The sequence below is a fragment of the Rhinopithecus bieti genome, unplaced genomic scaffold (assembly GCF_001698545.2).
Source record: "Rhinopithecus bieti isolate Rb0 unplaced genomic scaffold, ASM169854v2 scaffold_9899, whole genome shotgun sequence".
Lineage (NCBI taxonomy): Eukaryota > Metazoa > Chordata > Mammalia > Primates > Cercopithecidae > Rhinopithecus > Rhinopithecus bieti.
In genome coordinates, this window is record NW_016806979.1 from 7,501,364 (window position 1) to 7,529,135 (window position 27,772).

Consider the following 27,772-nt stretch of genomic DNA (forward strand, 5'->3'; position numbering starts at 1 on the left):
GAGATGGGGTCTCAAACTCCTGGGCTCAAGTGATCCTCCCGCCTTGGCCCCTCAAAGTGCTGGGATTACAAGCATTGACCAGCCAACTGTCAAACTTTCTTAGCAACCAAACTCTTTCTGAAATGAATAAACACTGCAAAAAACCCCCAATATAAGCAATAATTTGGTGCAGCATTTTATTAGTAAAAAGTTATTTCCAATGTTTAAATTAGGATTTACCTACAAAAGAATTGATTCTCACTGAGGCTGTTGAGATGGACGCAGACAATTAAAATAAGAATTTGTAGATGAAATCTTAGTTGGTCTCAACATCCACTTTATTTCTGCACTGGGTAAGCCCTTGATTCACAGAAAAGCAGTGGCAAAGAGTAGCTAATTTTTTCAGGGGCTCCCTTCACAATTTAAGTGGGCTCTTCAGTTAAATGAAAATGGCAGAAGAATCCTAAATTATTAGGTTGGTGCAAAATTAATTGTGGTTTTGCCATTACTTTTTTTTTTTTTGGAGACACAGTCTCACTCTGTCACTCATGCTGGAGTACAGTGGTGTGATCTCGGCTCACTGCAACCTCCGCCTCCCAGGTTCAAGCCATTCTCCTGCCTCAGCCTCCCAAGTAGCTGGAATTACAGGTATATGCCACCACACCAGGCTAATTTTTGTATTTTTAGTAGAGACAGGGTTTCACCATGCTGACCAGGCTGCTCTTGAACACCTGGCCTCAAGTGATCCACCCACCTCAGTCTCCCAAAGTGCTGGGATTACAGGCATGAGTCACCGAGGCTTTTGCCATTATTATTATTATTATCATCATTATTATTATGAGAGGGAGTCTTGCTCTGTCACCCAGGCTGGAGTGCAGTGTGGCACGATCTTGGCTCACCGCACCCTCCACTTCCTGGTTCAAGCAATTCTCCTGCCTCAGCCTCCTGAGTAACAGAGATTACAGGCCCCCGCCACCACGCCTGGCTAATTTTTGTATTTTTAGTAGAGATGGGGTTTCACCATGCTGTCCAGGCTGGTCTCAAACTCCTGACCTCAGGTGATCTGCCTGCCTCGGCCTTCCAAAGTGCTGGGACCACAGGCGTGAGCCACTTGTGCCCGGCCGGTTTTTGCCCTTATTTTAATATTTTTAATGGCAAAAGCCACAATTACTTTTTGCACCAACCTTAGTAATCTTTAACACCTGAAAAGCTGCTGCCCAATATATCCAAGCATACATCTTAAAATTACTGTTTAAAATATTTTTAAATGAAATTTGATGCTAACATTTGCAGAACTGCCAAAACCTGCCTTGGAAACCTGGTTTGGAAGACGAATGAATGAGATAGCAGTAGGGTCTTGTTCAGCTCAAAAGCCTCTGTTTCTAAGGTTGCTTTTATTGAGACTCTGTTGGGAATTCCACGGAGGGGAGAAGCAATGTCCACCCTGAAGATTTAGACTCTCCTAGCATTAAAGTTTAAAAGCCTGAGAAGACTGAGAAGAGCTTTTAGAAGGCTGTGGGCAAAGAAGAAGGATCCACTTAAGTGGAATGAAAACAGTTTAACTGTTGAACTTGCACAAGGCAGATGGTTCAAAAGCAAATCAGGGAGATAGCAGCAGCTCTTTCTCCTTCCAAGAGCCTCCAGTTTTAAGATTAAAACCCACATCTTTATCCCAAAAGTTTGGGAGCCAGGGAATAGAGAAGGACAAACTATAACATGTTGATTGTTTTACTGCCAGCTTGAGTTCTGAAGTCAGCTCATCACCAAAGACGCACATGCCAAATGCGCTATAGATACAAATGGAACCAATCGTCAACTTTAAAAGTCAGAATATTTTTGCATAAAAGTCTGGATTTCTGGCTTTGCTTATTACAACTGGAAGCACTGACAGCAGTGGGCTGGTTTGGCCATGGCGATTCTGGGCTAGAGTCAGGCAGCTCATACCCACCCTAGACACAATCTCTGCCTTCCACATGTCCAGTCTCCATCTCTCCCTGCTGCTCACCCAGCTGCATGGAAGTGTCTAGATTAGTCACTAGCTCCTGTGAGCATTTGAGTGTGGTGCCTGTGGAAGAGATGGTTGTGCTCTAGAGACTGAAATTGGAGTGAGGTCTAACAGGAATGGGACAGAAGGCTCGCTCTCAGAGCTCTTGCACCTTGAATTGTGACCTGAATCAAATCATAACTACTGCTGCAAGGCTCAGCTTCCTCATTTGTAAAATAGATGCAGAAACCCCTGCCCTCCCTAAAGTGTGGGTTGTGATGAGGATCAGATGACAGCATCTAAAGCTTTATAAACTGTGAAGTTCTGTGGTCCACATCAGTGGTTTGCTATATCTCACATTCATCTATTCCCCCTTCATCTGGTACCAGAACCCGAATTTGCATCTCAGGAATAATCTCTTCTATTCTCAGTTCCAGTGGTAGACATTGGGTCAGTCCAGTCAATTCGAGCTCTGCATTCTCCCAAATATAACAATTGGTTTAGGGCTAGGCATATGGGCCAATTGGGACCAATAGAGTTGAGGCTAGGACTGTTGGGAAAGAGAAGCTCTTTTTTCTATTGAAATTGGAGACAGCAGCATATTGGCTACCATGTTGCTCACCTGGGGGTGGCAAGTCTGAGAATGAAAATGAAAAAGAGAAAAGAAGAATGGAAAGATGAGAAGAGGCAAGGTCTGGGTCACATAATCTGAAGCAATGGGTCCAGATATACACCAGCAAACATATTCTTTTTGCTTTAACCAGATTAAATGGGGCTAACTCATTGGAGCCCCATACCCCCACCAGGTTTTTTTTGTTTGTTTGTTTTTGTTTTTTTTTTACACTATCAGGCAGACTTGTGAGCATTTGTTTGATTTTGTTTCATTTCCCTGGGCACTCTCTGACTCCAAGTCCCGGGGAGCTCCCGCAGCTGCCACTAGTTCTTCTCTCTGCCTGGATTTGACCATCCACACTGCCTTCTTGAAGTTCCTGAGAGGGTCCTGCTGCGAGGCTCTTGCTGAAAGGCACTGGAAACGCTCTCGGATCAGATAACCATGCCTGGTGGGGGCAATGAAGCCACTAGTGGTTGGGATGATTCTGTTTACTACAGCATGGACAAACTGGACTGTCAGCAGGGTGCCTGTAAGGGTGAAGAGAAGGACACACATGAGAAAAATGGAGTGTAGAGGTCCTCTATGCCCTCTACTAACTTTGGCATGACATTTACTATGCCAAAGAGTCCCTCTTCCTTTATCTGCACAATGGGAATGATAACGGAACCTACACCTACCCAGGGCGATTTTTAAGATTGAAAGTCACCATGCAGGTCATGTGTTTAGTGTAGGTTTTTGGCCCAGAGTGAGCTCAGTAAATATTATTGTTGGAGGAGAAGCAAGAGAGGTTGTGAACTGGCCCAGGATGAACTTTTAAAGCCACAATCCTCAACCTTCAGCTTCTGAGCCATCTCTAACTTTATACCAGTTATATATATATCTTTGCTACAGCATATTATACTACAATGTATTATAGTGTTATAGTTTGCTATGTATCAGATTACAGTGTATTCAACTACAATGTTATTAGGCTCCACCTGATATTTATTCAGCCACTTACTTGTTTTGTGACCTTGGGCAAGTCTCCTAATCTCTGATCCTCAGTTTCTTCATTGTCAAACAAGGATAGCAATGATACTTATCTTCTATCAGTGTCATAAGGGTTCAAAGAGGTAATACACAATGTGTGCCTTTTCTATAGGAGACAGTGTAAGAAAGTGACAAAGGCGCACTGAAATCAGGCAGATCAGCTTCAAACCTAAGCCTACTAGTTACTCCGTGTGACCTTGGGCAAGTCTGCCAGCCTCTCAGAGCCTCAGTGTTTGCGCTGTAAATGGGAGTGAGTGTTGAGAGAGTTAAATGACTTAAGGACAGTACCCAGTATACAATAAATGTTAACTCATTTTTTTTTTGACAGGGTCTCATTCTGTTGCCCAGGCTGGAGTGCAGTGGTGCTATCATGGCTCACTGCAACCTCAATCTCCAATGCCTCGACCTCCTATGATCACTTTATCCTCCTGAGTAGCTGGGACTACAAGCATGTACCACCATGCCTGGATAATTTTTATTTTTTATTTTTTGTTTTATAGAGACAGTCTTGCTATGTTGTCCAGACAAGTCTTGAACTCCTGGTCTCAAGCAATCCTCCTACATTGGCCTCCCAAAGTGCTGGGATTGCAGTCTTGAGCCACTGCACCCAGCCAATGTTAACTCTTGCTAAGACCTTAGCATAATACTGAACAGACCAAGAGACATGGTGTTTTCAAAGTGGTTGGTGTTAAAACAGGCTGCTTCTGGCCAGGTGTGGTGGCTCACACCTCTAATCCCAGCACTTTGGGAGGCTGAAGTGGGTGGATCACCTGAGGTCAGGAGTTCAAGACCAGCCTGGCCAACATGGTAAAACCCTGTCTACTCAAAATACAAAAATTAGCTGGGTGTGGTGGTGGGCGCCTGTAATCCCAGCTACTCGGGAGGCTGAGGCAGGAGAATTGCTTGAACCTGGGAGACAGAGACTACAGTGAACTGAGATTGCACTACTGCACTCCAGCCTGGGTGACAAAGTGAGACTCCATCTGAAAAACACAAAACGAAAATCAAAAACAGGCTGCTTCTAACATCTATAAGGCCTGGGGGCAAGGAATGAAATAAGACCCACATCCTAGAAGACACAATATATAAACATTGCAATTCTAGGGAATAAACTATTAAATAGAATATGCTGTGTCCTCTTATATTGATGAAGGAACCTTCACAAACACATGGAAGGCTTGGAACAGATTGAGAATTCTTGGGTTCCTCAGGGTTCTATGCTGGAATGTAGTGATGTAACCAGCCCCCTGCTACTAGTGACTTGACCTTCTTCTGTTCTCATTCTTCCCAGCTCCATCTCACAACCAGCTCAGACACCCAAACTCCATCCATACCACCCCATGGCTACTCCTGAGCCCAGAAGTGAACACAGCAGGGGCACAGTCTATCCTCGGAAGGATGGCTGTATGCAGGAAGCCTGCGCAAGCCCTAACACAAACTCAAGGCTATGTAGGGAGTTCTCGAACTCCAGAGCATGGGTCTAGAAGAGGGACTGTGGGCCCTTTGCCTGCAGACACCTTCCTAAAAGCTAAGGGATGTAGCTAGAGGTGGCCAGAGCAGGGCCCTCTAATACCCAGGACCCAGGTCAGAGCCTTTTCTCTCCAGATCGAAGCTCAAGCTTGCCCTAAAAGCAAAATGACTCACCGTCCAGCACACTCCAAACAAGTATAGAGCGATCTTTTAAGCCCACGTACACATACTTGTCATTCTTGGAGAAGCAAGCACATTGGACCCCTCTGCAGTAAGAACTCTGTTGAAAACAGACAAGATGATCTCTCTTTTCCTTGGGATTTTTCTTTGTGCATGTGTGTTTGTTTGCTTGCTTGTTTTTGAGATGGAGTTTCACTCTTATTGCCCAGGCTTGAGTGCAGTGGTGTGATCTCGGCTCACTGCAACCTCTGCCTCCCAGGTTCGAGAGATTCTCTTGCCTCAGCCTCCCAAGTAACTGGGATTACAGGCATGTGCCACCACGCCTGGCTAATTTTTGTATTTTTATGAGAGATGAGGTTTCACCCTGTTGGTCAGGCTGGTCTCAAACTCTTGATCTCAAGTGATCCACCCACCTCGGCCTCCCAAACTGCTGGGATTACAGGCATGAACCACCATGCCTGGCCATAGGATTCAATTTCTTTTTTTGATGGGGATTCAATTTCTTAAATTACTTTGCTTATACAGATGTTAGCTATGATTTATTTAATTAAAAGCTATGTGCTAATGCCACATGGAATCCTGGATTGGATTCTAGAATGGAAAAAAGGAAGGAATTGAAAAGCTGGTAAGATTCCAATAAAGGCTGGACGTGATAGCTCACACATGTAATCCTAGCACTTTGGGAAGCCAAGGTGGGTGGGTGAAACCCTGCCTGTACAAAAAATTTAAAAATTAGCCAGGTGCAGTGGCACATGCCTATAGTCCCAGTTACATAGAAGGCTGAGGTGGAAGAATCACCTGAACCCAGGAGGTGGAAGCTGCAGTGAACTATGATCGCACCACTGTACTACAGCCTGGGTGACAGAGTAAGACCCTGCCTCAAAAAAACAAAAATAGATAAAAGTAAAAATAAAAAGATTCCCATAGGTCGACAGTTTAATTAATAGTACTGTTCACATGTTAACTTCTTCATTTTTGTTTATTAGTTTTGTTTGAGAGACAGAATCTTGCATTGTCATCCAGGCTGGAGTGCAGTGGTGAGATCATAGCTCACTACAGCCTCGAACTCCAGGGCTTAATCGATCCTCCCACCTCAGCTTTGTGAGTAGCTGGGGGACTACAGGCACACACCTCCAAACCTGGCTAATTTTTTTTTCTAGAGATGGGATCTTGCTATGTTGCTGAGGCTGGTCTTGAAATCCTTAGCTCAAGCAATCCTCCTGCCTTGGCCTCCCAAAGTGCTGGGATTACAGGTACCTGCCACCATGCAGGGCTAATTTTTGTATTTTTAGTAGAGACAGGGTTTCACCATGTTGGCTAGGCTGGTCTCGAACCTCTGACCTCAGGTGATCCACCCACCTCAGCCTCCCAAAGCGCTGGGATTACAGGCCAAGGTGGGCGGATCGCAAGGTCAGGAGATCGAGACTATCCTGGCTAACACAGTGAAACTCCATTTCTACCAAAAAAATACAAAAAAATTAGCCAGGTGTGGTGGTGGGCGCCTGTAGTCCCAGCTACTTGGGAGGCTGAGGCAGGAGAATGACTTGAACCCAGGAGGCGGAGCTTGCAGTGAGCCGAGATTGCACCACTGCACTCCAGTCTGGGCGACAGAGCGAGACTCTGTCTCAAAAAAAAAGAAATAGTACAGAGCCAGGATTAGGGTGAAGAGAGTGAAGCAGCACTAAACCAGCGTAGGATTTGATCCAGTTTTTACCTATAATGTTGAGATTTTGTTCTTCATGGAATTTTGGTATTCATTTAAGATTTTTTAAAATATTGCATTAAAATATGACTTCTCGGCCAGGTGCAGTGGCTCAAACCTGTAATCCAGCACTTTGGGAGGCCGAGGCGGGTCACTTGAGGCCAGGAGTTCAGCCTGCACAACATGGCAAAACCCTTTCTCTACGAAAAACACAAAAATTAGCCCAGCATGGTAGTGCTTACCTGTAATCCCAGCTACTTGGGAGGCTGAGGCAGGAGAGTCGCTTGAACCCAGGAGGCTGCAGTGAGCTGAGATTGTGCCATTGCATTCTAGCCTGGGTGACAAAGCAAGACTCCATCTCAAAAAAAAAAAAAAAAAAAATTGTCTTCATTGCTGAGTTTTTGTTTTTTGTTTTCTTGAGACAGGACTTGCTCTATTGCCCAGGCTAGAGAGCAGTGGCATCCGGGCTCAAGCAATCCTTCCGCCTCTGCCCTCCAAGTATCTGGATCACAGGTGCGCACCACCGTGCCCAGCTAATTTTTGCATTTTATTGTAGAGATAAGGTATCCCTATGTTCCCCAGGCTGGTCTCCAGCTCCTGGCCTCAAGTGATCCTTCTGCCTGGGCCTCCCAAAGTGCTGGGTGAGCCACTGCACCTGGCCTACCATTGCTGAGCTTTTTGGTACTCCTTTGAACTTTGCAGTCGGTCCGGTGGGTCATGCCTGAAATCCCAGTGCTTTGGGAAGCTGAGGCAGGAGGATCACTTGAACCCAGGAAGTTGAGGCTGCAATGAGCTATGATCGTGCCACTGCACTACAGCCTAGTGACAGTGGAGTCCCTGTCTCTTTAAAAATCAATAACGAAAACAAAAAAAGACTTTGCTCCTGAGACAAATGCCTCACTTTTCTTTTCTTTCTTTCTTTCTTTTTTTTTTTTTTCTGAGACAGAGTGTCTGTAGTCAGGCTGGAGTGCAGTAGCGTGATCTTGGCTCACCGCAACCTCTGCCTCCCAAGTTCCGAGTAGCTGGGATTACAAGCATGCAACACCACGCCTGGCTAATTTTTGTATTTTTAGTAGAGACGGGGTTTCACCATGTTGGTCAGGCTGATCTCGAACTCCTGATCACAGGTGATCCACCCGTTTCAGCCTCTGAAAGTGCTGGGATTACAGGCGTGAGCCACTGCGCCTGACCAAGTGCCTCACTTTCTTCACCCTAGTCCCACCCTGGTCGATGGCCCATGGTGTGTGCTTAGTAAAGGATGGCCATCTATCGGTTTTTCAAAGCCTGAGTTGAGCATGAACATGGGGAGGCAGTCCACGCACCGTGTAGCTCATCTCGAATTTCCACTTGCATGCCTGCAGGTCCCAGAGACGCAGCAGGGAATCCTCAGACCCGCTGACCACCAACTGCTCCTTGTGGCTGACCTCCACACAGGCAACTCGGCTCCTGTGGGCCTCCAGGGGAAATGCTTTGGAATTTGCACACTCGTAAAGAAAGAGGTCCCCATTGGTCATGCTGTAGACCACGCGGTAGTCCATCAGAATGGCCACGCTGGAGATGGTCTCGGGCAGCTGGGTATAAAAGGTGTACCTTGGCCCATTGATGACCGGGCAGGGGTCCCCGGGGGCGATGTCCAGCACCAGGACCATGTTGTCATAGGCGATGGCCAGGCGGTCCTCGCACTTGCTCAGGGACATGCAGTGGATTGCTTTCCGGGCCTCGGGAGGAGGAATGCATATCACGTCCTGCCTGGAATTCAGGGGGAACACAAGGACGACCCCTGACACAAGACCTGTGAATAGGAGCTTGCGCTGCTCAGCAACCTCCAGACATTTGACCTCACTGGAGGTGTCCAGGGAATCTTGTTCCTCGCCTGCCAGGGAAGAAAAATGAGAATGACTCACACTGAGAGTGAATCACAGCAGCCCTGCTTCCCTGGTGTTTTTTGTTTTGTTGTGTTTTGTTTTGAGATGGAATCTCACTCTGTTGCCCAGGCCGTAGTGCAATAGCACTATCTCAGGTCACTGTAACCTGTGCCTTCCGGATTCAAGCAATCCTCCTGCCTCAGCCTCCCGAGTAGCTGGGATTACAGGTGTGTGCCACCATGCCCAGCTAATTTTGTATTTTTAGTAGAGATGGGATTTCTCCATGTTGACCACACTGGTCTCGAACTCCCAACCTCAGGTGATCCTACCACCTCGGCCTTCCAAAGTGCTGGGATTAGAGGCGGGAACCACCACACCCTGCCTGGTGTTCATATATTTTTTTCTTTTTTCTTTGAGACAGTATTGCTCTGTCTGCCAGGCTGGAGTGCAGTGGCAAGATCGAAGCTCACTGCAGCCTCCAACTCCTAGGTTCAAGCGATTTCCCTGCCTTAGCCTCCTGAGTAGCTGGGACTACGGACGCCCGCCACTGTGCCCTACTAATTTTTTTTTTTTTTAAGATGAAATCTGGCTTTGTCCTCCAGGCTGGAGTGCAGTGGCGCAATCTCGGCTCACTGTAACCTCTGCCTCCCAGATTCCAGCAATTCTCCCACCTCAGCCTCCCAGGTAGCTGGGACTAGAGGTGCACGTCACTACGCCCAGCTAATTTTTTTGTATTTTTAATAGAGATGGGGTTTTGCCATATTGGCCAGGCTGGTTTTGAACTCCTGACCTCAAGTGATCCATCCGCCTCAGCCTCCCAAAGTGCTGGAATTCCAAGCGTGAGCCATCGCGCCCAGCCTATTTATGTATTTATTTATTAAGAGACGGAGTCTCACTCTGTTGCCCAGGCTGGAGTGCAATGGCGCAATCATGGCTCACTGCAGCCTCAACCTCCCAGGCTCAAGTGACTTTCCCACCTCAACCCTCCAAGTAACTAACACTACAAGCTCGGGCCACCATGCCCGGATAATTTTTGTAGAAACGGGATTTCACCATGTTGCCCAGGCTATTTTTGAACTCCAGGGCTCAACTGATCCTCCCACCTCGGCTTCCCAAAGTACTGGGATTACAGGCATGAGCCATCATGAATTGTCCCATCTTGAAGCAAGGGGGTCAGACTTTTATACTCCCATATCAGGCAGTCATTGACTGGGGCCATTTCAGGGGAAGTGGTCACATCCCCCTGCCATTTCCAGATGAGAGGCTTCTTTCATCAGTGGGCAATTCCCAGAAGTAAAATGAAGGTGGGGGCACCTTTGGGTCTTCGATAATTGGCCAGTGAGGGATTTCTGAGTTTCTCATGAACAGTACTTGGCACAGTCCTGCTGGGAGGATAGAGGTATAGAATCTCCTTGTTAATGGTGGGGCGCAGTGACTCGCGCCTTAATCCAAGCACTTTGGGAGGCCAAGGTAGATGGATCACCTGAGGTCAGGAGTTTGAGACCAGTCTGACCAACATGGCGAAACTCTGTCTCTACCAAAATACAAAAATTAACCAGGCGTGGTGACAGGCACCTGTAATCCCAGCTACTTGGAAGGAAGGCTGAGGCAGGAGAATCGCTTGAACCCAGGAGGTGGAGGTTGCAGTGAGTCAAGATCATGCCACTGCACTCCAGCCTGGGCAACAGATGGACACTGCCTCTCAAAAAAAGAAAAAAGAAAGAAAGAAAAGAAAAGAAAAGAAAAGAAAAAAGAAACTCCTTGTTAATGATGAAATAATAGGAGAAAAGAATCCTGATTTTCAAGCTTATTCTCAACTTCATTCAGTCATTAACTTGGCAAACCTTTTTACAGTAACAGCCTGCTAGGCAAAGCTCTGGGGGATGGCAGGGAGCAAGTCAAGTGAGGTTATAATTCTCGAGGTGCTTGTTTGCTAGTTGCAGGGTGAACCAGGACCCAAGGAAATGGAGAGATGCCAGGTGCAGTGGCTCATGCCTGTAATCCCATCTATTCAGGAGGCTAAAGTGAGAGGATGGCTTGAGACCAGGAGTTCAAGACCAGTCTGGGCAAAAGAGTGAGACCCTCACCTCTGCAAAAACATTAAAAAGTTAACCAGGTGTGGTGGTGCCCACCTCTAATCCCAGCGCTTTGGAAGGCTGAGGCAGGCAGATCGCTTGAACCCAGGAGGTCAAGACCACCCTGGGCAACATAGAGAGACTCTATCTCTACAAAACACACAAAATTTGGATGGGCACAGTGGCTCATGCCTGTAATCCCAGCACTTTGGGAGGCTGACGCAGGAGGATCACTTGAGGTCAGGAGTTCGAGACCAGCCTGGACAACATGGTGAGACCTCCATCTCTACTAAAAATATAAAAATCAGCCAGGCATGGTGTTGCACACCTGTAATCTCAGCTACTCGGGAGGCTGAGGCAGGAGAATTGCTTGAAACCGGGAGGCAGAGGTTGCAGTGAACTGAGATCACGCCACTACACTCCAGCCTGGGTGACAGAGCGAGACTTCATCTCAAACACAACAACAACAACAAAAATAATAACAATAAAAATAAATAAATAAATATTTTTAAAAATGTAAAAGTCTCCAAGAGACAGGCATGGTGGTGCACCTGTGGTTCCAGCTACTCAAGAGGCTGAGGTGGGAAGATCGCTTGAGCCCAGGAGTTCGAGGCTGCAGTGAGCCGTCATTGTACCTCTTCACTCCAGCCTAGGCAGTAGAGTGAGCCCTGTCTCTTAAATACAACAGAACAACAGAAAAAGAGGCCCCAGGGAGCTTCTTTGCTCCTTTCTACCATGTGAGGACAAAGAAAAGCTGGCCATCTGTGATCCAGAAAGAGGACACTCACCAGGTACCGAGTTAAAAAAAAAAATTATTATTATTTTTTTTTGAGATGGAGTCTCACTCTGTCGCCCGGGCTGGAGTGCAGTGGCTGGATCTCAGCTCACTGCAAGCTCCGCCTCCCAGGTTCACGCTATTCTCCTGCCTCAGCCTCCCGAGTAGCTGGGACTACAGGCGCCCACCACCTCGCCCGGCTAGTTTTTTGTATTTTTTTTAGTAGAGACGGGGTTTCACAGTGTTAGCCAGGATGGTCTCGATCTCCTGACCTCATGATCCGACCGTCTCGGCCTCCCAAAGTGCTGGGATTACAGGCTTGAGCCACCATGCCCGGCCCCCCCCAAAAAAATTATTTTAACCAAGACACTAAAGTTGCTGTCACCTTGATCTTGGACTCCCCAGCCTCCTCCAGAAATATGATAAATAAATTTCTATTCTTTCTTTAAATTAAAAAAAACAAACAAACAAAAACAGAGAGACAGGGTCTCTGTTGCCCAGGCTGGAGTGCAGTGGCACTACCATAGCTCACTGCAGCCTTGAACTCCCCAGCTCAAGCAATCCTCCTGCCTCAGACTCTGGAGTAACTAGGACTACAGGTGTGTACCACCAAGCCTGATACCTTTTAAATTTTTTTGTAGAGGTGGGGTCTCACTATGTTGCTCAGGCTGGTCTTGAACTGCTGGTCTCGAACTTCTGGCCTCAAGTGATCCTGTCTCCTCAGCCTCCCAAAGTGCTGGGATTACAGGCATAAGCCACAACACCTGGCCCCATTTGCTGTTCTTTCTAAGCCAGCCAATCCATGGCATTCTGTTACAGCAGCCAGCATTGACTAAGATTGGTGCTGTGCCTCTTCGAGGGCTCCCCGTGGAATGAGGCTGAGGGGGACTTTAGCTGAGCCTGCATTCTAGCCCAACCGTTTCTCCCGTCAGCCCCGTTTTCTCATCGCCCTCTGGGATTCTCCTGGAAATACCCCTCAATACATCACTTGTGCAAATATCCTCATCACAGACCCAGCTTCTAGGTAACCTGAATTAAAACAGGCTAAATGAAAACAACCAGATTACCAACTACCTCATGCAGAAAATGTATAAAATGAAGTCCTGTTTTTGAATAGCTTACTTTATTTTTTTTTTCCTCAGGGAGTGGAGTCTCACTCTGTTGCTGAGGCTGGAGTGCAGTGACATAATCTTGGCTTACTGCAGCCTCCGCTCCCAGGTTCAAGCAATTCTCCTGCCTCAGCCTCCCTAGTAGCTGGGATTACAGGCACGCACCACCAAGCCCAGATAATTTTTTTTTTTTTTTTTTTTTTTTAGTAGAGACGGGTTTTTGCCATGTTGGCCAGGCTGGTCTCCAACTCCTGACCTCAAATGATCTGCCCACCTCAGCCTCTCGAAGTGCTGGGATTACAAGTGTAAGCCACCATGCCCGGCCATGACTAGCTACTTTCCACCTGATTGAAGTTATAGGTGCGTTATGGACTGAAGATTTGTGTCCCCTCACAAATCCTGTGTTAAAATCATCACCCTCCATGGGATGGTATTAGGAACTGGGGCCTGTCTTTGTCCATTGGTGTTGCTAATGAAATCCTTTTTTTGACTAGCTACATTCTACCTGATTGAAGTTATTGAAGTTAATAGGGAATGTTATGGACTGAAGATTTGCTGTCCCCCCCCCCCCACACCCAAATTCCTATGTCAAAATCCTCACTCCCCATAGGATGGTATTAGGAGCTGGGGCCTGTGTAAGTCTGTTGGTGTTGCTATGAAGGACTACCTGAGGCTGGGTAGTTGACATGGTTAGGCTGTGTCCCCACCCAAATCTCATTTTGAATTGTAATAATTCCCATGGGTCAAGACCAAGGCCAGGTGGAGATAATTGAATCATGGAGGCAGTCTCCCCCATACTGTTCTCATGGTAGTGAATAAGTCTCATGAGATCTGATGGTTTTGTAAAGGGCAGTTCCCCTGCACACGTTCTCTTGCCTGCTGCCATGTAAGACGTGACTTTGCTCCTCATTTGCCTTCTGCCGTGATTGTGAGGACTTCCCAGCCATGTGGAACTGTGACTCCATTAAACCTCTTTCCTTTACAGATTACCCAGTCTCAGGTATGTCTTCTTGACTTTATTTTATCTTATTTTATTTTATTTTATTTTATTTATTTTTGAGACAGTCTCACTCTTGCCCAGGCTGGAGTGCAGTGGCAAGATCTTGGCTCACTGCAACTGCCATCTCCCAGGTTCAAGCGATTTCTAGCTAATTTTTGGAATTTTAGTAGAAACAGGGTTTCACCATGTTGGCCAGGCTGGTCTCGAACTCCTGAACTCAAATGACCCACCTACCTCAGCTTCCCAAAGTGCTAAGATTACAGGTGTGAGCCACCATGCCCGGCTTCAGGTATGCCTTTATTAGCAGTGTGAGAACAGACTAATACAGTAATGCATAATTATGAATAAGAGGTTTATGTGGCTCATTGTTCTGCAGGCTGTACGGGAAGCATGGTGCCAGACTTTGCTTCTGGTGAGGGCCCCAGGCTGCTGCTTCTTAATATGAAAGGTGAAGTGGGGCTGGGGTGTGCAGAGGTCATATGGCCAGAGGAAGCAGGAGAGAGGGAAGTGTCAGCTTCCTTTTTCTTTTCTTTTTTTTTTTTTAATTGAGATAGGGTCTTGCTCTGTCATCTAGGCTGGGGTGCAGCGGTGCAATCACAGTTCACTACAGCCTCAAATTCCTGGGCTGCAATCCTCCTGCCTCTGTCTCTCTAGTAGCTGAGACTACAGGTGAGTATCACCATGCCCAGCTAATTATTTTTATTTTTGTTTATTTATTTATTTATTTATTTTTGAGACAGAGTCTTGCTCTGTTGCCCAGGCTGGAGTGCCATGGTGCTCACTGCAACCTCTGCCTGCCGGGTTCAAGTGATTCTCCTGCCTCAGCCTCCTGAGCAGCTGGGATTACAGGTGCCTGCCACTATGCCCGGCTAATTTTTGTATTTTTAGTAGAGATGGGGCTTCACCATGTTGGCCAGGCTAGTCTTGAACTCCTGACCTTGTGATCCACCCACCTCGGCCTCCCAAAGTGCTAGGATTACAGACGTGAGCCACCATGCCTGGCCATTATTTTTATTTTTATTGCGACAGGGTTCATGTTGCCCCGGCTGGTCTCGAACTCCTGGCCTCAAGCCATCTTCCTGTTTCTGCCTCCTGAGTAGCTGGGGTCAGGTTCTTTTTAACAACCTCATGAGAACTAACAGAGTAGGAACTTACTCACCACCACCACTGCCTCACCAGGAGAGGGCATTCATCTATTCACGAGGGATGTGTCCTTATGACTCAAACACCTCCCATGAAGCCTCCCTCCAACACTGGGGATTAAATTTCTTTTTTTATTGTTGTTTTGTTTTGAAACAGGGTCTTGTTCTGTCGTCCAGGCTGGAGTGCAGTGGCACTATCTCAGTTCACTGCAACTTCTGCCTCCTGGGCTCAAATGATCCTACCACCACAGCCTCCCAAGTAGCTTGGACTACAGACGTGTGCCACTACACCCAGCTAATTTTTGTCTTCTATGTAGAGATGTCTGGTCTCAATCTCCTGAGCTCAAGTGATCCGCCCACCTCAGCCAACCCAAAGTGCTGGGATCACAGGTGTGAGTCACTGCGCCTAGCTTTTTTTTTTTTTTTTTTTTTAAGAGACAGGATCTCACTCTGTCACCCAGGTTGGAGTGCAGTAGTGTGATCATGGCTCACTGTAGCCTCAACTTCCCAGGCTCAAGCTATCCTCCCACCTCAGCCCCCCAAATAGCTAGAACAACAAGCACATGCCATCCACCACATCCAGCTAATTTTTTTTTTTTTTTTTTTTTTTGAGACAGAGTTTTACTCTTATTGACCAGGCTAGAGTGCAAAGGTGTGATCTTGGCTCACCGCAACCTCCACCTCCCAGATTCAAGCTATTCTTCTGCCTCAGCCTCCCGAGTAGCTGGGATTACAGGCATGCGCCACCACGCCTGGCTAATTTTATATTTTTTTAGTGGAGATGGGTTTTCTCCACGTTGGTCAGGCTGGTCTCAAACTCCCAACCTCAGGTGATCCACCTGCCTTGGCCTCCCAAAGTGCTGGGATTAGAGACGTGAAACACTGTGACTGGCCACATCCAGCTAATTTTTAAATTTTTAGTAGAAATGGTGTCCTCTCATGTTGCCCAGGCTGGTCTTGAACCCTGAGCTCAAGCAATCCTTCTGCCTCTGCCTCCCAAAGTGCTGTGATTATAGGTTTAAGCCACCATGCCCAGCCGGATATTAAATGTCAATATCAGGTTTGTAGGGCCAAACCTCCAAACTGTAGCAGAGTGACAGGGAAGTGATTAGATCATGAATGTGGGGCATTCGTGATAGGATTAGTACCCTTATAAGAAGAGACACGAGATTTCTCTCTGTCTCTGGGGACACATCAAGAAGATGGCCATCTGTGAATCAGGAAACAGGTCCTCACCAGACACCAGATCTGCTCGCACTTTGATCTGGAACTTCCCAGTCTCCACAATGTTGAGGAATAATGTTTCTTGCTTATGCCGCCCAGTCTATGGGGATAATTTATTTTATTTTATTTTTTTGAGACAGAGTCTTGCTCTGTTGCCCAGGCTGGAGTGCAGTGGCGCGATTTCAACTCACTGCAGCCTTTGCCTCTCAGGTTCAAACAATTCTCCTGCCTCAGCCTTGCAAGTAGCTGGGAATACAGGCATGTGCCACCATGCCCAGCTAATTTTTGTGTTTTTAGTAGAGACAGGGTTCCGCCATGTTGGCCAGGCTGGTCTCAAACTCCTGACCTCAGGAGATCCACCCGCCTAGGCCTCCCAAAGCCCTGGGATTACAGGCGTGAGCCATGGGGCCCAGCCTGTAGGGATGATTTGTTACAGCAGCCTAAACTAAGACAGATGGCTCCAAGCCTTACCCACAAAAATGACCATACTTATACCTTACCAACCTTCTTCCAAGTCCCAAATAGTGACTTTGTTTTTGTCCCCAATTTTGGGGAAGTAGACGTAGCTTCCATTGTGGGACACTGCAGTGAGGCCAGTGCGGTCCAGAAATGGTGCAGGGACCCGGGACCTATGAGCGTTGCTGAGATCCCAGACTTTGAAAGATGAGGACTGCAGGGAAGCAGACGCCACCAAAGCCCCACCGCGGGCCAGCAGGTTTACGGGGGCCCCAACGCCTTCCAGGATGTCCAGCAGGGTCCCCTGTTCTGACAGACTCCATACCTGAGGAAGCAGAACAGGAGGGCAGATCTGACGTCTTCTGTGGACAACCGTAGTTCAGAAACGCGCTTCAGCCCATTGGGCCGGGCGCGGTGGCTCACGCCTGTAATCCCAACATTTTGGGAGGCTGAGGCAGGTGGATCACCTGAGGTCGGGAGTTCAAGACCAGCCTGACCAACATGGAGAAACCCCGTTTCTACTAAAAATACAAAAAATTAGCTAGGCGTGGTGGTACAAGCCTGTAATCCCAGCTACTCAGGAGGCTGAGGCAGGAGAATCGCTTGAACCTGGGAGGTGGAGGTTGCAATGAGCCAAGATCATGCCATTGCACTCCAGCCTGGGCAACAAGAGCGAAACTCTGTCTCAAAATAAATAAATAAAAATAAAAATAAATACATTGACTGGGCATGGTGGCTGTAATCGCCTGTAATCCCAGCACTTTGGGAGGCCGAGGTGGGCAGATCACAAAGTCAGGAGATCAAGACCATCCTGGCCAACATGGTGAAACCCCATCTCTACTAAAAATACAAAATCAGCCAAGTGTGGTGGTGCACGCCTGTAATCCCAGCTACTTGGGAGGCTAAGGAGAAGACTCGCTTGAACCCAGGAGGCAGAGATTGCAGTGAGCTGACATTGCACCACTGCACTTCAGCCTGGTGACAGAGTGAGACTCCGTCAAAATAAAAATAAAAATAAATAAATAAATAAATAAATAAGAAATAAGTAGTATTCAGTAGTACACCTAAGGTGAATTTTCAGGCTGTAGTTCAAGGGCCTTCACATCTTCCCATTCCTTTACCTTCCTCACGCTTGAACCCAGCAGCTTCCAGAGCAGTTCTCAAAGTGTGTTCCAGGGAACCCCTGGAGGGTGCCCTGTAAATCTTTTTTAGAGGGTCTGGAAGCTCAAAACTTTTAATGTTTTTTGTTTATTATTATTATTATTTTATTCTAGCCAGGCACGGTGGTTCACGCCTGTAATCCCAGCACTTTGGGAGGCCAAGGCAGTTGATCACCTGAGGTCAGGAGTTCGAGACCAGCCTAGCCAGCATGATGAAAATACAAAATTAACTACTAAAAATACAAAAATTAACCAGGCATGGTGGTGGGTGCCTGTAATCCCAGCAACTCACAAGACTGAGGCAAGAGAATTGCTTGAACCCAGGAGGTAAAGGTTGCAGTGAGCTGAGATCACACCATAGTGCCCTCCAGCCTGGGCGACTGAGTGAGACTTGGTCTCAAAAAATAAAAAGAAAATTATTCTTATTTTTTTGGAGATAGGTTCTTGTTTTGTCACCCAGGCTGAAGTGCAGTGGCATAATCACAGCTCACTGCAGCCTCTTCCTGGGCTCATGTGATCCTCCCACCTCAGCCACCTGAGTAGCTAGGACTACAGGCACGTGCCACCACGCCCAGCTAATTTTTGTGTTTTTTTGTAGAGACTGGGTCTCGCTATGTTGCCCAGGCTGGTCTTGAACTCCTGGGCCCAAGTGATCCACCTGCCTTGGCCTTCCAAAGTACTGGAATGACAGGTGTGAGCCACTGTGCACAGTCTATTTGTCAATTTATTTAAAACTGGAAAAAATAGCTCATAAGAAGGAGGGGAAAAAAAAGAGAGAACTTCAAGGGGCCTGAGACTAAAACACTGAAGATCCACTATTTCACCATCTACTTTTCTCGCCAGCTTGGACAACTTTGAACTTAAATTGAGAATTTTCCTCCCCCACAACCCTGCTCCACTTTGAAGGCCTAAATCTGCCCCCAAGGTTTGCGGATCATTTTGGGAATGCTACCTCCTTTGTTAAACATTTCGGTAATTCCCAACCAGGTCTGCCACTGGGGCGGAGGATACACCCCCATATCCTCCCAGTGAACTCACCTATTTTGCCTGCACTCGTTTTTGTGGGTGTCTGTATTTTGCAGCCAAACATCCCCAAAGAATCACATTGTCTATTCCCGAGACGGAGGTGAGGATGATCTCCCCTCACCTGAATGAGCGCATCCAGGGACCCTGTGACGATCAGGTTGTTCTCAGGACCGAAAACAGCCGTCTCCACCACGTCTTCGTGTTCCAGATTCGTGGCCGTGAACCGGCGAAAGCCTCTCGAGTCCGCCAAGAATATCCGCACTGATCTTCCGAAGCCTGAAACGGCAGGAATTGGGGTTACACCTCTCATGCCTGGAGGGGGTTGAGGGTCATTCCCTCCATCAACAGAGACATTTTGGAGGCTGGGTGTGGTGGTTCATGCCTGTAATCCCAGCACTTTGGGACGCCAAAGGGGGCAGATCACTCGAGGTCAGGAGTTCGAGATCAGCCTGGCCAACATGGTGAACCCCAATGTTTCATGTATTTTATTCTCTACCTAAAATACAAAAATTAGCCAGGTGTGGTGGCGCATGCCTGTAATCCCAGCTACTCAGGAGGCTGAGGCAGGAAAATTGCTTGAGCCCAGGAGGCAGAGGCTGCAGTGAGCTGAGATTGCACCACTGCACTCCAGCCTGGGCAACAAAGCTAGACTCTGTTTCGAAAAAAAAAAAAAGGATGTTTTGGAGCCCCTGCTAGGTGCCAGGAGAAGGGATCCAGGATGGTGAAGGTGGATTCAGTCCTGTCCTCATCTGCACATAGCCCACAGCAGGTTGGGGGCAGGGGGATGCTGACTTCTGTAATCACTCATCTTTTCTTTTTTTCTTTTTCTTTTTTTTTTTTTTTTTTGAGATGGAGTCTTGCTCTGTCACTGAGGCTGGAGTGCAATGGCATGATCTTGGCTAACTGCAACCTCTGCCTCCTGGGTTCAAGCAATTCTCCCACCTCAGCTTTCTGAGTAGCTGGGATTATAGGTGCTCACCACCACGCCTGGCTAAATTTTGTATTTTTTAGTAGATACTGGGTTTCACCATGTTAGCCAAGCTGGTCTCAAACTCCTGACCTCAAGTGATCCACCCACCTTGGACTCCCAAAGTGTTGGGATTACAGGCGTGAGCCACCATACCCAGCCACTAATCACTCATCTTAAGGAAACTTGTAACGTTATTATAATGAAACTGTAAGTTCTTGAAGAGCAGGGACTGCCTCTTTGGCTCATCATGGTATCTCGGAAACTAGCACAAAGCTGGGCACACAGCAGGCCTTTGATAACTATGACGGAAGGAAGGGAGGAAGGAGAGAGGAGAGTCAAGGAGATAGAGAGGAAGAAAAAAAGTAAAGAGGAAGGGAGGAAGGAGAGAAATGAGAAGGGAAAGAAGGAAGGAAGAAGAGGAGAGAAAGTAAGAAGGGAGGAAGGAAGGGATAGTGACAGGAGGCAGGCAAATGCCTAGCCAGATAGGAATAGGTCCCTGGTGAAACTGTACCTTTGAACCAAAAACAGCCTGGGCTGCTGGTTCCAAATGAAATCCATAACCCAGAGTGAGAACTCCTGTGCCTTTTTGCCCACCCTTTCCTGATTGATTCTTTCTGAATAAGACTTTTTTTGGCAGTGGCGTGATCTTGGCTCACTGCAATCTGCACCTCCTGGGTTTAAACAATTCTCATGTTTCATCCTCCTGAGTAGCTGGGATTACAGGTGCCTGCCACCGTGCCCGGCTAATTTTTGTGTTTTTAGTAGAGACAGGGTTTCACCATATTGGTCCGACTGGTCTGAACTTCTGATCTCAGGTGATGGCCCACCTTGGCCTCCCAAAGTGCTGGAATTACAGACATGAGCCACTGCACCTGGCCTGAATAATGCTTTTTAACCAACTAAATGTTACCTTTTCCAATGCTACCTACTGCCTGCCCCTCCCCCATCCTGTGCCTACAAAAACTCCCAGACTCAGACACACTGAGAGAGATGACCCGACCTTCACATCCCCTATCCCCTGAGAGCTGTTTCATTGCTCAGTAAAATTCTCTGTCCTTATCACTTTTCAATTGTCAGCATGACTTCATTCTTCTTGGACATGGTACAAGAGCTTAGGACTCACTGGATGCGGGTACCCAGGAAGGCTGTAACACTGTGGCCCTCTGTCCCTGCTGGCAGAGGGCAGCTGCACCATGCAATAGAAACAGTGGTGGGGCCAAGCCACTCCCAGAGCTGTAGGCCAGAAAGGGGAAAGGGGCTGACTGAGCTGCTAACATGCCACCATCCATTAGGTTGCAGATGGTGGAAATAAAAGAGGAAATTAGGCCGGGTGTGGTGGCTCATATTTGTAATGCCAACACTTTGGGAGGCCAAGGCAGCCTGGCCGACATGGTGAAACTCCGTCTCAACAAAAAAACAAAAATTAGCTGGGTATGGTGGTGCGTGCCTGTAATCCCAGCTATTCAGGAAGCTGAGGTGGGAGGATCGTTTGAGCCCAGAAATTCAAGCCTGCAATGAGTTATGATGGAGTCACTCCACTCCAGCCTGGGTGACACAGCAGGACCCTATCGCAAAAAAAAAAAAAGAAAAGAAAGAAAGAAAGAGAACAGAAAAATGGTGTCTAGTCTAGTTTTTGTGCCATAACTGCAGAGTTGAGTCTTTGCAACTGAGACTGTCTCATCTAGACTGCAAAAAATGTTTACTACGAAGCCATTTGGCAGAAAAAGTTTGCTAACCTCTGGCCCTAGGACCTTGCTTTGTTCCCAAGCCCCACCCCCTTCTCCAACCTGATCCCGATTAGCTTCCTCACTACTCCAAATGAGAGCTAAATGCTACCTGCGGCGAGGAGGGACTCATCTTCAGAGACCACCAGGAACCTCACAGCATCTGGAAGCTTCTCCAGCAATCTGTCCTCTTCGGAGGAAACCTGTGCAGAACCAAGGATGCCTGTCAGGCACTTCCATGGGTTAAGGCTTACAAGTTTGGAATTTTTTCTTTTTTTCTTTTTTCTTTTTTTTTTTGAGATGGAGTCTCGCTCTGTCTCCCCGGCTGGAGTGCAGTGGCGCAATCTCCGCTCACTGCAACCTCCGCCTCCTGGGTTCAAGCAATTCTCCTGCTTCAGCCTCCCAAGTAGCTGGGATTACAGGCATGCGCCACCACGCCTGGCTAATTTTTGTATTTTTAGGAGAGACAGAGTTTCACCATGTTGGTCAGTCTGGTCTTGAACTCCTGACCTCAGGTGATCCGCCTGCCTTGGCCTCCCAAAGTGCTGGGATTACAGGCATGAGCCACCACGCCCGGCTGACCCCATCTCTTAATAAAATTTTTAGCTAGGCATGGTGGTACACCCCTGTGGTCCCAGCTACTCAGGAGGCTAAAGCAGGAGGGTCACTCTTGCCCCTAGGAGTTGGAGGCTGCAGTGAGCTATGACTGTGCCACCGCATTGCAGCCTAGGTGACAGACTGAGACTCTGTCTCTTAAAATATTTTTTTAATTGAAAAAATAAAAGTTGGCCTGGTATGGTGGCTCATGCCTGTAATCCTAGCACTTTGGGAGGCCGAGGCAAGTGGATCACTTGAGGTCAGGAGTTCAAGACCAGCCTGGCCAACATGGTGAAACCCCGTCTCTACTAAAATACAAAATTAGCCAGACACGGTGGCGCATGCCTGTAGTCCCAGCTACTGGGGAGGCTGAGGCAGGAGAATTGCTTGAAACCAGGAGGTGGAGGTTTCAGTGAGCCAAGATCACGCTGCTGCATTCCAGCCTGGGCAACAAAGTGAGACTCTGTCTCAAACAAAAACAAACAAACAAAAAGAGTTAAAAAAAAAAAAAAGGAAAAAAACAAATTCTGGCCAGGCACAGTGGCTCACACCTGTAATCCCAGCACTTTGGAAGGCTAAAGTAAGGTGATTGCTGGATTGCTTGAGCCCATAAGTTCGAGACCAGCCTGGGCAACATAGTGAAACCCCCATCTCCACAAAAAACAATACTAATAATTGGCCAGGCATGGAGTCGTGCACCACTGCACTCCAGCCTGGGCAACAGAGCGAGACTCCATCTCAAAAAAAATTAAATAAATAAATAAATGGTCAGGCACAGTGGCTCACTCCTGTAATCCCCACACTTTAGGAGGCCGAGGTGGGTGGATCAGTTGAGGTCAGGAGTTCAAAACCAGCCTGACCAACATGGTGAAACCCCACCTCTACTAAAAATACCAAAAAATTAGCTGGGCATGGTGGCAGGTGTCTGTAATCCCAGCTACTCAGGAGGCTGAGGCAGGAGAATCGCTTGAACCCAGCAGGCGGAGATTGCAGTGAGCTGAGATTGTGCCACTGCATTAAACTTCATTTCAAAAATAAAACAAAACAAAGATACAAGGCAAGATTATTTTTCCCAACTTCTAGCATGTCTGAGCATTTCAAGCTGAGTTAATGTTCTCATCAAAGACAGTAAAGTTGCTTACCAAAGAGATGGAGCCATTGCTAAATCCAGTAACAAGCTTTCCTTGCTTCTGGACTGAGACGGCACAGGTAGGTGTTTCTTCTTTGATGCTGGACATATGTTGCTGCCCCTGAAGTTTTCCTGTGGCTGAGCTCCACAGACTGACCACACCATCCCTGGACACTGTCAGCAGCGTGGCCTGGGAGGCCAGCATGGCCATGCACATCCAAGGATCAGAGGCATCTCCCAGGATATGGAAAACCGGCTCTGCAGTTTCCAGATTCCAAGCATTGATCTAATAGAATCATAAAGAGGAAGCAGCATCTTGGCAGGAGACCTAAGCTGTAAGTTTCCCAGAGTCAAACGCAAGATGCGTTCTCTTGTATACTTTATACATTTTCTTTTCTTTTGGAGACAGATCCTCTCTTTTTCACCCAGGCTGGAATGCAGTGGTGCAATCATGACTCACTACAGCATCAACCTCCTGGGCTCAAGCAATCCTCCTACCTCAGCCTCCCAAGTAGCTGGGACCACAGACACACACCACCATGCCTGGCTATTTTTAAATTTGTTTTTGTAGAGACAGGGTCTGACTATGTTGCCTAGGCTGCTCCTGAGCTCCTGGGCTCAAGCTATCCTCCCTGTTCGGCCTCTCAAAGTGCTGGGATTATGAATGTAAGCCACCGCACCCGGCCTATGCATTTTATTTTTAACACTCCCAATTCAGAGAAATAAAGGAGAGGTGGGCAAGGCCTCACGTGTGATTTTAAATTCATTAGCTACCTTACAAAAGGTACAAAGAAACAAGTGAAATCAATTTTAGTATTATATTTTATTTAACTCAATATGTCCAAGTGGTATCACTTCAACCCATAAGCAATACAAAAATTATTATTGAGATAGTTTATATTATTTTTACTATACTAGGTCTTTGAATTTCAGTATGTTGGGACAGTCACATTTTAAGTGTTTTAATTAATTAATTAATTAATTTTTTAATGTTACTTTCAGTTGTGGGATACATGTGCAGAACATGCAGGTTTGTTACATAAGTATACATATGCCATGGTGGTTTGCTGCAACTATCAACCCGTCATGTAGGTTTTAAGCCCTGCATGCCTTAGGCATTTGTTCTAATGCTGTCCCTCCCCTTGCCCCCACCGCCTGAATTTCAAATATTTAATAGGTACATCTGGTTTGTGACTCCTATTTTGGGCAGCATGATTTATATGCACCAATATTACTGTCAACAACCACTCATGTAACATAATAATAGATAGATATCAATTATTTGGTGCTTACAGTGTGCTAAGAACTATGCCAGGATATATCTCATGATCTTATGAGGAAGGGGAAGCAATGAGACTCAGAATGGTGAATGACATGACCAAAGTCACTCAGTTCCCAAGAAACTTAACTGGGAGTTAAATAAAGACCTTTTTCTTCCTGGCATCAATTACTAAGCTATTACCCACGATGCTATTGTGTGTCTCCATTTATAAAACTATGAAATCATAGGGTTATGATTGATATAATGGAATAACACAGTGGAATAGACATTGTTTTCAGAAGCCCACGGAACATTTAGAGAGACCATAAAACAGGCTGGGCATGATGGCTCAGGCCTGTAATCCCAGCACTTTGGGAGGCCAAGGTTGGTGGATCAGCTGAGGTCAGGAGTTTGAGACCAGCCTGCCCAACATGGCAAAACCCTGTCTCTACTAAAAATACAAAAATTAGCTGTGTATGGTGGCGCACGTCTGTAGTCCCAGCTATTCAGGGGGCTGAGGCAGGAGAATCACATGAACCTGGGAGGTGGAGATTGCAGTGAGCTGAGATTGTGCAACTGCACTCCAGCTTGGGTGACAGAGCAGGACTCCATCTCAAAAAAAAAAAAAAAAAAAAAAAAAGAGAGAGAGAAAGAAAGAAGGAAAGAAGAGAGACAGAGACTATAAAACAAGTCTTAATGAATTTGAAAGGTTTTATGTCATACAAATGAAATTTAATTAGAAAAAAATAAAGAACAGGACCCTACCTGGAAATCCCTCAACTATCTGGAAACTAATAGCACACTTTTAAATAGCCCATGGATCAAAGAAGAAATCAAAAGTGAAATCTGAAAGTATTTTACACTGAATGTAAATGAAAACACATGTCAAAATGTATAGGATGTAGGTAAAGCAGTACTGTGAGGGAAATGTATAGCCCTAAAACACTGATATTCAAAAAAGATGAAAGGTTTCAAATCTTGGGGTCAGAAAGAATTACCAAGATTATCTAATCCAACTATGAAGTCTGAAACCTCTTATGGCACCCTCTCAAGTGGTTGTGTACACTGTTTACACCCATACTCCACCACTGTATCAGGGAACCCTCCTTATAGAAATGGCCTATTCTGTCTTTGAATGCCCTGGTCTCAGCTTTCCTTTACAAATAGGGCAGGTGTTTGTTACCTTTGAGGCAGATGCCGAATACACAACTTTGTGTGCCTCATCCACATGAAGGCTCCAGATCTGAGGTTCAGTGGGATTTTTTGAGCCTCCATCCCAAATGGTAAATTTCTCTTGGCCAGTGAGTAAGTTCCACAAGCGTAGCGTGTAATCCTTCGAAGCAGAGATGGCAAGGGTCCCTTTGGCAAATACTTTCACGCACCTCACCTCTCCTGTGGCAGGCCAGGGTGGGGGAGAGTATATTAGCTGGGAACATTTTGAACTTGCAGCTATCAAAATGCTTGTCAGCTGGGAAATACCCTGGTTTACCAAAGAAAAGATGGATGGAAATGAATTGTGAAAGTTATCAGAATAAAAATGGAGTCACTAACGTTGAGAAAATCCTGACAAACGGAGGCTATGAAGGAAGGTATGAAGAGAGGGTTCTCACACTTGTATGCCTGATAACAGAAAAGACTACAAAAATCACAACCTTGCACAAAGGCTACTGCAACCTTACAGAAAAAAATACATCTGCAAGGCTATCTCCCCAGCAACTGCCTCTCCAGCCGCACCCTTATTATTGATCTTCGTAACCAAGGATAATTATTTCAAAACAATTATGTAATTCTCCTCTTTTTTTTGTTTTTTGCTTTTTTGGGTTTTTTGTTTGTTTGTTTTTGTTGCTGTTGTTGTTTTGTTTTTTTGAAGACAGAATCTCTGTCACCCAGGCTGGAGTGCAGTGGCTCAATCTTGGCTCACTACAACCTCTGCCTCCCGGGTTCGAGCAATTCTTGTGCCTCAGCCTCCTGAGTAGCTGGGATTACAGGCGCCCGCCACCATGCCTGGCTAATTTTTTGTATTTTTAGTGGAGATGAGTTTCACCATGTTGGCCAGGCTGGCCTTGAACTCCTGGCCTCAAGTAATCCATGCACCTGAGCCTCCCAAGTGCTGAGATTACAGGCATGAGCCACCATGCCCAGCCTTTTACTATTATTTATTATTAATTTGACACAAAGTTTTGCCTGTATTGCCCAGGCTGGAGTGCAGTGGCGTGACCTTGGCTCACTGCAGCCTCCATTTCCTGGGTTCAAGCAATTCTCCTGCTTCAGCCTCTCGAGTGCTGGGATTACAGGTGCCCACCACCACATTTGGCAATTTTTTTGTATTTTTAGTAGAGATGGGGTTTCATCATGTTGGCCAGGCTGGTCTCGAACTCCTGACCTCAGGTGATCTACCCATCTTGGCGTCCCAAAGTGCTGGGATTACAGGCATGAGCCACCGTGACTGGCCTATGATAATAATGATGATGATGATGATGACGATGATGATGATGATTATTATGATTATTATTATTCTGAAATGGAGCCTCACTCTGTCCCCCGGGCTGGAGTTCAGTGGTGTGATCTCAGCTCACTACAACCTGTCTCATGGGTTCAAGCAATTCTCATGCCTCAGCCTCCTGAGTAGCTGGGATAACAGGCATGTGCCACCGCGCCTGGCAAATTTTTGTATTTTTAGTAGAGATGGGTTTTCACCATGTTGGCCAGGCTGGTCTCGAACTCCTGACCTCAGGTGATCTGCTCACCTCTTTTTTTTTTTTTTGAGAGCCTCTTTCTGTTAGTTAAATTGATAGAACCTGTCCAAATGGAAAATAATGAAATGTGGCAGAGCAAAATTCAGAGGGCCACAGCTGATTGAGTCAATGAATTGCCCCAGATGTTGAATTTGTACTAAACAGATAATTGAGTTTTACAAAGATTTAGCATCTACAGTGTCTAAAGTTAATAACCATGTAAAAAGGGGGAAACTTCTAGAAAAATTATAGGATTTCTCTTATCATTTTTATAATCTTGTAAAAAAAATAATAAGCCAGGTGTGGTGGGATGCACCTGTGGTCCCAGTTACTCGGGAGGCTGAGGTGGGAGGATCATTTGAGCCCAGGAGGTTGAGGCTGGAGTGAGCTATGATCACTCCACTGCACTCCAGCCTCAGCAACACAGCAAGACCTTGTCTCAAAATAAATAAATAAATAATAATAATAATCTTAGAGAGCTATTTCCTAAGGAAAACATACAATTTGGAAGGCATGGCCGGGCACGGTGGCTCAAGCCTGTAATCCCAGCACTTTGGGAGGCCGAGA

The 27,772-nt window shown here is 46.6% G+C and overlaps 1 protein-coding gene across 1 annotated transcript; it reads right to left on the reverse strand.

Annotated features, from left to right (window-relative positions):
* Positions 1-167: 167 nt before the first annotated feature.
* LOC108534257 (NACHT domain- and WD repeat-containing protein 1-like) lies at positions 168-25,861 on the reverse strand. Its single transcript, XM_017879543.1, has 8 exons — positions 25,654-25,861; positions 23,223-23,495; positions 21,596-21,686; positions 18,911-19,065; positions 16,652-16,928; positions 8,280-8,830; positions 5,250-5,355; positions 168-3,103 (listed from the first exon to the last, which is right to left on the reverse strand). Exons 2-8 carry the CDS (start codon positions 23,424-23,426, stop codon positions 2,802-2,804), a joined length of 1,686 nt encoding a protein of 561 aa, XP_017735032.1. The 5' UTR covers positions 23,427-23,495; positions 25,654-25,861; the 3' UTR covers positions 168-2,801.
* Positions 25,862-27,772: the final 1,911 nt, after the last annotated feature.

What these genes read in the sequence shown, in the direction of transcription:
- LOC108534257 (XM_017879543.1), bottom strand. Translation starts at nt 23,426, where the DNA reads ATGTGCATGGCCATGCTGGCCTCCCAGGCCACGCTGCTGACAGTGTCC. An exon ending in TGAGTCCCTCCTCGCCGCAG is followed by an intron (nt 19,066 to 21,595) that starts GTAGCATTTAGC and finishes CTGCCGTTTCAG; the next exon opens with GCTTCGGAAGATCAGTGCGG. An exon ending in TGTTTGGAGTGTGCTGGACG is followed by an intron (nt 3,104 to 5,249) that starts GTGAGTCATTTT and finishes TCACCCTTACAG; the next exon opens with GCACCCTGCTGACAGTCCAG.